Source organism: Juglans microcarpa x Juglans regia, chromosome 1S (assembly GCF_004785595.1).
Source record: "Juglans microcarpa x Juglans regia isolate MS1-56 chromosome 1S, Jm3101_v1.0, whole genome shotgun sequence".
NCBI classification, from domain to species: Eukaryota; Viridiplantae; Streptophyta; class Magnoliopsida; order Fagales; family Juglandaceae; genus Juglans; species Juglans microcarpa x Juglans regia.
In genome coordinates this window covers 1,191,543-1,201,748 of record NC_054595.1, presented here as the reverse complement: position 1 = coordinate 1,201,748, position 10,206 = coordinate 1,191,543, and the positions used below count along the sequence as shown (strand labels likewise).

General features: G+C 36.5%; 1 protein-coding gene, 1 long non-coding RNA gene and 1 pseudogene across 2 annotated transcripts; 2 read left to right on the top strand and 1 right to left on the bottom strand.

Annotated features, from left to right (window-relative positions):
• The first annotated feature begins 509 nt into the window (after window positions 1-509).
• LOC121246659 lies at window positions 510-2,073 on the top strand (annotated as a pseudogene).
• Window positions 2,074-3,655: 1,582 nt separating this feature from the next.
• LOC121246658 (filament-like plant protein 7) lies at window positions 3,656-9,752 on the bottom strand. The gene is given in 6 exon segments (XM_041144885.1): window positions 3,656-4,410; window positions 5,142-5,202; window positions 5,330-7,653; window positions 7,656-7,807; window positions 8,008-8,146; window positions 9,618-9,752. Coding segments are annotated over 6 exon segments (3,237 nt in total). The 5' UTR covers window positions 9,720-9,752; the 3' UTR covers window positions 3,656-3,951.
• LOC121246660 lies at window positions 4,335-9,878 on the top strand. Its single transcript, XR_005937154.1, has 2 exons — window positions 4,335-4,472; window positions 9,508-9,878. It is a non-coding gene; the product is annotated as an uncharacterized LOC121246660 (long non-coding RNA).
• Window positions 9,879-10,206: the final 328 nt, after the last annotated feature.

Genomic DNA, 10,206 nt, shown 5'->3' with positions numbered 1-10,206 from the left:
TTGGTAACGTAATAACTCAGTTGCCAATAAAATATGCTTCAAGGATTTTTTATTTTTTTTGTAACATATATACTTTGAGTCGGGCTAGCCTAGAGTAATTCGCTTTACTTGACTATACCTTATATTTAAGTTTTCTTTTTTTCATATTTTTTTAATATATTTAAATATTTTTAAAAAATAAAAAAATATATCAATATATTTAAAATTACTTTTTTAATTAATAAGTTAAAAATTTTTTTATAAAAATATTTTTTTTCCAAGCGGTAGACTATATCTAAATAGATGTTGTGTTTGAATGTTGAAGTGAGTTGAAATGATAAAATATTGTTAGAATATTATTTTTTAATATTATTATTATTTTAAAATTTAAAAAAATTAAATTATTTATTATATTTTATATTAGAATTTAAAAAAATTATAATAATGAAGTGAAGTGAATTTGATAACGGTACCATTAAGTGACAGAATAGCTTTTCTCATATGCTTTACAGATTGACACAAACAAAAGTGCGCAGATATCGATGAGCGATGATGAACCATTTTTTCTTCGTTTTATACAGAATATATAATTAAGTCTAACCATTGAGCTTCAGCTAAATACGCAGGCACGCGGAGAAAAGCGAGCAATTGCAGAAGAAACTGACATGGCGGACATTCAACTCATCTCAACGAGTTCAGTCCAAGCGGCGAGTCACAAGGAGTGCTCAACTCATGAGAGAATTGAGTTGACTCCATGGGATCTCCAGCTTCTTCTAGTAGGCCCCATCCAGAAGGGACTCCTTTTCCACAAACCCAAAACCACACAAGAGTCAGAGAGTACTCATCAGAAAGCTCAATAATCCAACACCTCAGAACCTCCCTTTCCCGCACGCTGGACTTCTTCAACCCCCTCGCCGGCCGCCTTGTCTCCATCCAAAACGACGACAACTCCACCTCCTATTTTATCGGTTGCAACAACGCTGGAGCACAGTTTGTACACGCCACAGCCAATGATGTTGTTACGATTGCCGATATTCTCGAGCCTGTCTACGTTCCCGATCGACTCGTCCACTCTTTTTTCCCACTCAACGGAGTGCTAAACTGTGAGCGCACTTCTAAGCCCTTGCTCGGAGTGCAAGTCACTGAGCTTGTCGATGGCATCTTCATCGGTTGCACCCTTAACCATGCAGTTGCCGACGGCACGTCCTTTTGGCATTTCTTCAACTCTTGGTCCGAAATCTCCAGGGGTTTTAATCAAATAACCAAATCTCCAGCTCTCAGATGTTGGTTCCTTGATGGTACTGATTGTCCTATCCGGATTCCTCCCCAAAAGCTCTCTGATAGCCTCACTCCGCTATCGCCGAAAGAAAGAATTTTTCATTTCACAAAAGAAAAGATTGCAGAACTGAAAGCAAAGGTCAATGCTGAGATTGACATGACCAACCGGGTATCCTCTCTACAAGCAGTCTTAACTCATTTTTGGCGGTCTGTAATTCGTAGCCAAAACCTAGACCCAAATCAAAAAGTATCTTTCAACTTGCTAATAGGAGCTAGAACAAGATTGCAGCCACCATTGCCTGAAAATTATTTCGGAAATGCGGTATATGTAGGGACCGTGACCGTCAAAGCAGGTGATCTACTTGGAGGTGGACTTGGTCATGCAGCTTGGGAAATGAACAAGATGGTTGCTTTGCATACAGAGGAAAAAGCTAGGAGCTTTTTGGAGTCATGGGTGGAAAGCCCTAGGTTATTAACAGTGGATAGCTTGATTGGTCATGCTTTGGCCGCGAGCAGCTCGCCGCGGTTCAATGTGTATGGTAATGACTTCGGATGGTGAAGACCGGTGGCTGTGCGAAGCGGTTCTGCGAACAAAACTCATGGGAAGGTTACAATTTTTCCTGCGGCGGAAGAAGGAGGCATTGACATCGAAGCTTGCCTTTCGCCGGAGACGTTGAAGGCTATGGGAAATGATTCAGAATTCATGGATGCTGTCACATCTAATTAACTTCAGCCAGAAACATTTATCCACCAATGTGGGTTTTTATTGTGTGTAATTTTCTTTGGATCGTAAAATTGATTTGTCACTTTGGTGTTTCTTTTCGCCCCCTTCTTTCCCATTAGAAATCCGATCTGTGCAAATCCGGCAAAAGTCTCAAGCATAAACGATACATACATCACCTACCATTAAAAATCAATTAAACCAACCAAAATAAGTGCTAAGAATAGTTCTAAACTTATCTATTGACCATTCACAATCTTCAAAAGCGTTTCTTTCCCTTGCGCCAACGCAGTCGTAGCTAAACTATCTTCCAAAGCCATCTTTTTCGGTTCATGCCCCTCGACGGATGTGTGTGGGCCGGGACTCACACCCTGCCATGGCCAGTGGCATCTTTCTGGCTTTGTGCGCCCTCACAATTCAATCTTTTGTGGAAAAGTCAAATTCGATATATTTTACGCACTAGCAACTTGACACCGATCCCTGTCAAAATATCGTGAAGCCCTTCCTCCCGTGGCTTTAACGAATCAATCAAGCCATCCTCCCTGGTAGCTCTCAAGTCTCCTTACAAAAAATAAAATCTTTCATAAACGTTCATCAGAGCAGCCTTTTTGTAAGGTATATAGTTGGCACCCTGATCTATTTCCCACTTGTTTTTTTTATACTTCTTTTGAGAATGTGTTTATTTTCTGTTTGGAAATCTTGCCACTTTCTTTGTATTTTTATTGCTGTTATTAGTGCTGTGCAAAAATCTGGTAATCCGGCTCTGCAAAAATATGTATTTATCTATATACTTATCATATATATTATATACTAATATAATTATATAACTAGAAATTATATAGCTAAATTCAATAATATATTAATATGAGCTAATTATTATAAAATAATATAATTATACTATAATATAATAGACTAATGATAGTTTAATATATTTAAACATCATAGTATTACTACCATACATAATCAAGTATAGAAATAAGTTAGATACTAGTATTTAAATAAGTCTAGTATAATAAGTTAATAATAATTTACTGAAGTATAATAACATGGATTAGACACTGAAAATAAGTCTAATGTAGAAATAAGTTAGGCACCAATATAATATAATAACATGTAACACTATCGTATAATTCTAATATAAAAATAAGTTAAATATTAGGATAGAAGTAAATTAGCAAGAAATGTTGTAATTTTAGTTTTTAATTTGTTCGAAAAGTGAAATTTGAAAGGTCACAACAAATTCTTTTTTAAATGAGCTAAATATGAAATTAAAAAAGAAACTCAAAGCTGAAAGTCCAAATACGACTCTGCTCCAACAAGTCAAACCGGAGTCAAATCAAGGCCTACATAAGTCGGAATCGGAGTTCGGATTTACACTTTGACAAAAGTTGCAGTCAGAGTCAATGCTCACATAAGAGAAATCCGACTCCGACTAAGTCGGTGCTCACCCCTAATAACATCACTGGTACATTCTTTTCATTCAAATAGGGAATCCAATTTGCGAGAGAGATAATATTAAAATAATATAAATGATTTTTTTTATTTAAAATAAAAATTATATTTAAATAAATTTTAACTTTATCTAGTCAAATTCACAAACTCCAAAACAATACTTATTTTAAAAAATATTTTTATTCAATTTTTTTTCTCTCATCCACCAAAATCCAATAAAATATCTTCACTCAAACCATTTTATTAATATTCACAAAATTTTAAGATTCTACAAACATCCAAACATGCCTTCCAATTTCTTCTATTTATTGTCTTTAGGCATAAACCGAAAGTCAATCTCTACATACAGTATATTCACTAGCAAAACACTCTCTCTCTCTCTCTGTGACACGACTAATAAAACCAAGACTTGTTATCTCCCACTTTCACCCCCAACAAACCAAACAACTTTAAAAAGAAAACAGAGAAGAAACCCTGAGCAATAAGCCTGCCATCACTGCATGATTGCCATATGATGTTTGTCACGGGGCACAGAGGAGAGGTGGTTTCTTCATATTAGCGTTCTTCTTTCTCCATAACAGCTTTCTCCACAAACTGCGACCTCCTCGTTTCTTTCTAGGCACAATAGCCAGAGAACTAGCTGAACCATTCTCATCCTTGTGTTTTATCCCATTTAAAACAATAATCTCGTTAACTTTCCCAGTGCAATTGCCATTTATTTGTTTGATCTTCGGAGCTTTAGCACCATCCTCTGCCAGCAACTGATCTAGTAGAGAGGATTGCTGGTACATGATTTTGTCCTTGGGAGGGGATGGCGTTGTAACTGTGGTGGCGGTAACTGTGTCAGTGGGGGTAGCTATGACCTCGTCAAAAAGGATTGCTTCCTTTGGGGCAGCCAATGCTTTCAACTGCTTTCCAAGGTTGAGGATGGTCTCCTGGCACTCTGCCAACTTTTCTGAAGCAGCTGTAATCTCCCAATCCTGCAAGATTGATCAACAGCACTTCACTACCAAGTAATCTGTAAGATGCAAACTAAGCGCTAGTAAGTAAACATTCAAATTTTGCTAAATTAGAACGACATTCGTAATAGTGATATTATACATATTATAATAAATTTATTTTGCTTGTCTTTTGTTTTCAACATGGGGTCAACATTTTCACCAATCACCAGTCCTGTGTTATTCAAAACATACCGGGGGTGGGGGATGCACAGAAACCTAGTACATGAGATAGATTTCTGGTGATTTTCTATGATATTGTCATATGGAGAAATTCAATTTGAGCAAATCACTTTAATGTCCATACTAAAGATTTCTTGGTTGTATTCTCCTAATTTCCCATGCAAGGTTTCATACATAATAAAGAAAAATACATCATTGATCAGGTTCATTCATTTTTGCTTCTGTGGAGAAGCACATTTATTTATTTATTATTAAAAAACGCAATCTTTATAGTCTGCAATAATTTCTATCTTTGCAACAAGAAAAGTAGAGTAATTAAAGCCAGCCATTTTACATAGCAGGTGTTAGAAAATTAAGTATCTATGCTTTCAAAGTCTACATTTATAGTGAGCAGCTTCAGTTATCATCAAATTTATCAGATTCTAAAGCGGCAAAAACACAAAACATGGAGTATTTCACCCAAAATTAAAGTACATCCAGTAATAAGACAATATGAACATTAAAAAAAAAAAAAAAGACTATGAACATACAGCCCGAAAATGCTTCTCTTCCAGATTGAGGTCATTGTTGTTGCTTTCCTTCTTTGTAATGCTGAACATGTATCAGATACCAGAGAAACCTCGATAATCAATAATGCAGATAACTAGAAGTAAACATTATTTAAGAAAAAAAGAGTAAAATCGTATATACATATATATATATATATATATATTATTACCTCCCAAAATGGAGCTGCTGTTCAAGGCATGTGGCCTCTAATTCTTCACAACAGTTATTTTTATCATCCACCTCCACTTCTAAGGATGAAAACGTCTCCTTAGCTTCATTTAATTCCACTCCGGCCACTGTAAGCTGCCTATAAGGATCTTCATTCATCAACTTCTGACTTTTGATTTGAGTCTCAGTTTTTCCTTTTGATTCTTTTAGGGTTTCGAACTCTGTTTGCAAGCACGTAATGGTTTTCTCAGATTTGAGGAGCTGATTCATCAGGGGTTCCCTCTTATCAGTAGCTGACTGAAGCCTTCCTCCCAAGTCTTTCTTTGCAGATTTCAAATTCATCAATTCACCTCTAGATTTCCTATTTTCTTCCATCAGAGTAGACTGAAGTTCTTCCATCTGAAGACAATTTCCACTCGAAGTGGCAGTCATCAGAAAATATGATAATTGTTCTCTTGGAACACGTCCTGCTTCAGAAAAATGACCGATCATTCCAACTTCTGCTTCACTCTCGCTTCTTGATTTATCCCAATCAAAATTCTTGATAATCGCCTCCTTCATGTTTGAAACATCTTGTGGGGAAAAGCAATGCTTCATAATCCAGTCTAAAGCAGTAGTTAATTCTTGGGCAAATTTGTCTATATTTGCCTTTCCATTCAACAGATCATCACAAGTACGAACAAATTGCTGTAAAACAGCACTGAGTTCAGAAGTTTTCCACTGGAAAACCCGGACCATGTACCCTGCAGGTATTTCTGAATTCTTGTATGTGATCATATTTTCATCCTTTCTGGCCAAGGTCTCAGGATTATTGTAGTCCAGAGATGGCAGACCAATCCCTTCAATAAGCTCAATTATTTTTCCTATTGACTTGCTAAGATTTAACTGCAACTGCGTGTGTGTCTTTTCTGTCAACGAGACACCACCATCAGATGAATCCATCACTAAAGATTTATTTGATGGTTTCCCCAAGATGTAGCCGTTTATGAGTGTGGCATTAGATGCATCAACTACATCAATGTGGTTTGGAGGATTGATATGTGCCAAAGCTGCTCTAATATCCTCAAGTAATTCATCTGGGTTTGTGTGTGTGACATGGTTTTGCTCCAAGCCCATTTTCGGTGTATCCCGATGCCAATCAGGAACTTTGCTAATAAATGTATCTTTGGATCTGATTTCCTGTTTTGACATACTGAAGCCTGATTCAGAGTTGGGTAATGGTATTATCTCCCCTCCCATTAACTCAGAGGAGCTCTGGTTTAGTTCCATTTCCAAGGGGCTAGAAATTGCATTAGCTTCATGTGAAGAAAACTGAGAACTCCGAAGTGGTTTATCAACAGTGACTAATGCTAATCTTTCCATTTCAACAAAGTCATCCATTAGGTTAATTTCGGAAGTTCCAACTGTTTTGGATGATGGTAAACCTTTTTGCTTTCGATTTCTAAAATGTTCCAGTTCTGTAGTCAAAGCAGAGGCCCATGATTCAGCACATCTAGCCTTGTCATTACTACAAATGTTAGATATTGATGCCAGACAGGGATCATGTGACACAGGAGCAATTTTTGTTGGCTCCACAATGTTCTGACCTTTTGACACTTCTTCAAGCTGCAATTTAACTTGTGATAATTTGGACGCTGTGTGAGCATACATTTCCCTTGAAAATTGTAGTTCATTTGTTTTTTTGTGAAGGGTTTCCAAGAGATTCTTATTTGCTTCTTCAATACTAGATAATTGCTCAGTCATAATGCTGATCCTTTTAGTAGGATTCTCAGGAGACAAGTCAACTGCAGAGTCAACCTTGAAAGCAGTTGTATTTAAATTTCCCCTCCTCATTTCAACTGAATCCCTTTCCAGCATTTCAGCTTCACTTTTCATTTTTGCCAAAGCAACAGGTCCTGGCAGTCGCTTCCTGACTAAGAGACGTAACCTTTGACACTCTGACTCTAACTTTGCAATTTTCTTCACACTCTCTAAGTGTTGCTTGTGTGATGCGTCAGCTGTTTGGCGATTAAATCCTCTCTCCTCATTTCGAATCTCAAGCTCCTTCTCAAGCACTCGAACCTCATACTTCAGAGAAGCATTATCTTTCTCTGTGGATTGTAATCTAGTCATTAGTGCACTAAAATCTGTCTCCATCTGAGTCAACTGTTTCTTAACTTCTTCTATCAACTTTTCCTTCACTAAGAGAGAATTGCTAAGATGAGAGTTTTCAACACCTATTTTGGCAAGCCTCTTAGTGGTCTCTGCTAACTTCTCCTCTAAAACCATCTGGGATTTTTCGAATTCTCTCGATGTCTTCATAACAGCATCATGAATTCTTTTCTCCTCTGCTCTTCTCGAACAAAACGTAGCTGTTGCATATATTCCCCAAGCGCCACATCCAAATGAGCTGATCTTTCTTCACTAGCTACTCTCTGCTGCAAAGCTTCATCTAATTCTCCCTTAAGAGACACCATGTCTGCTTCTGCCTTCTCCCAGCGTATGTAAAAGAAACTTAACTGAGTCAAAGAAAGAATTTAACAGCAGACACATTGTAGGGTGATTGGAGATTTTGAAAAAACAAACTCTTTTTTTAGTACAAAAAATTGTTATTGTTCAAAAAAGAGAAGTACACAGTGAAATCCATATTTTTTGCAACAAATTACAAGAGAAGGAAGGAGGAAAACAAACTTATATTACCCAAAATTGCTTCCTGGGCCATCTTTGAATGTTTCTTTTCAAGTTCATCCTTGTCTTCACATTCAGAGAGAGCTGAAGAAAGCTTATCATTTAAAACTTTCATGTCTTTCTCCAATTTGGCTTTCTCGGTCAAAAGTGTCTGTATAATAAAGAAAAAAATGGTTAAGGAACTGCAAGGGCCTCCTCATATTAGAGTACATAAAATAGAGTTGGTTCCTCTAGAGTTCGGAATTCTAGGGCTAGAGTGAGAAAAAGATAGACACATAAAGCGAGCTTGTAGCTTAATAAATGCTTAATAAATGATGTAGGACCCATTTCATGAGTCTATCTATCTATTTCTCTCATTCTAGGCCAGTTTGGTAGGAACTCTTGAATTTGAATCCATAAACAGTTACTAAATGAAAAAAAAAGGAAAAAAAAAAAAAAACACACTGGAAACGTTCAGCAACTGAGGACAGGCAGCAGAAAGCAGTAAGGCGAGAATGCCTGTTGGGGATGCACCTCATACAGGCAGGCACCAACTTTCTAATGACAGTTGCTATTCTGTGATACTTCGTGTCTCTATATCTGGTTAAGCTTATGCATTCCTAGAACCCCACAGGGGAAACATATCTAGTATCCATATGAAGCTTCACCACTAGATGTCATCTTTTCTTTCTTTTTTTCTCCTCTTAAATTTATAATTATTTTGTCTAACTGAGGAGCTCGGTTCTAGGAGATGGATGACTCAAAACATGTTAAGTATTTCTCCCTGAAGAGACTGACTGACTTGGAACGGAACCATGGTATCTCAGAGAGGCTACTTTGATCTTCTGATGTGCCAAATTTTTTTATAAACATCTATTTCCACCATTAGATATCATTTCACAGAAACAAAGTCTTTTATTAAAAAAAAAAAAAAGTTATGCTAGTTTCATTTCTGAGAACATATAACACAAGCTTTTCAGTGAAACCTCCAATTAAAGTGGAAAAGTAATCCAAAAGCTATAGGTTCATGGAAAAACATGCAGATAAAAGTTTTTCAGTTCTAGTATTATGATTTAGATGTTTGTCAGCCTGCTCCTCTACCTAGTGGAATACTTAATTAGTAGGACACCGATAAGAAAAGGATAGAATATAGTAGATTCAAAATCTCATTCCATCACCAGTTATCTGTTTAAAATTGAAAGCCGTTTGCTAGGATTAATTTCCCTCCATACACCAGCATACGGTTTTCAACTATAAATCATACAATCTATCATCTGAAATCTATCATTGACAGCTGAGATTCAGCTACTTAATAAAATGAAAACCTTTTCTTTAGGGAGGCTGGGTGACATAAACCCAACCAACACTGATAATAATTTCATTTCAAAGATTTTTCACCCAAAATAATTAATTTTCACCTCTAGCATTGATTAACAACACTCCAGGAATGATTTCCTTGATATCATAAGAGGAAGGAGTGAATCTTGGACATTAATTGCTAAAGCATTGAGCTTAAATGTGTTTATATGCCAGGGTACTGGACCTACTGGCTTGCAAAGGATGCATTAGAAGATCAGCTAATCAATTTCGAGGTGAAATTAGTGGCAGAGAAAAACTGATCGAGCAAAATGTTAATGAACTACCTCTTCTTCATTTCCTTTTGCAGAGTTGTGTATGTTTTGGTCAGCTGGGGCACTGGTCTTCTCTGAAGATTTCTTCCTCCAAAGCCATGTCTTGTTGTCCATTATACTTCCCAGTCCAGTTTGAGTAGTATAATGAATTTATAAAAAGAATCTGCATGGAAACATGAAAGAGGAATTTGTATGACTGGTGTTTCATATCAGCAACTAATGCTGATCACACATTCATAATATCGGTAGTCAAGATGATAACTTTTCTTGCAACAAGCTTTCTTGAAAACCAAGTTATAGTTCCATATTATTACAAGGGAAATTTACATTTTACACCCCTTAACTACCATCATTTTGCAATTTACTACCAGATTTTGACAATTTGAACCCTAGTTAAGATATGTTAACGGCCAAATTGGTGCAAATTGAAAAAAAGATACGTTACAAGGGTAAAAAATGAAAATATTCCTTGGTACTAAAATTATTGGCAGCAAAAACACACACACAGACACAAATATATCTCAACACTCTGCCATGTTGTCGCTCAATGGAGTTTTTTTTCAAATCTTTTTCCCTGGAGAAAAAAATATGCTAAAAACTG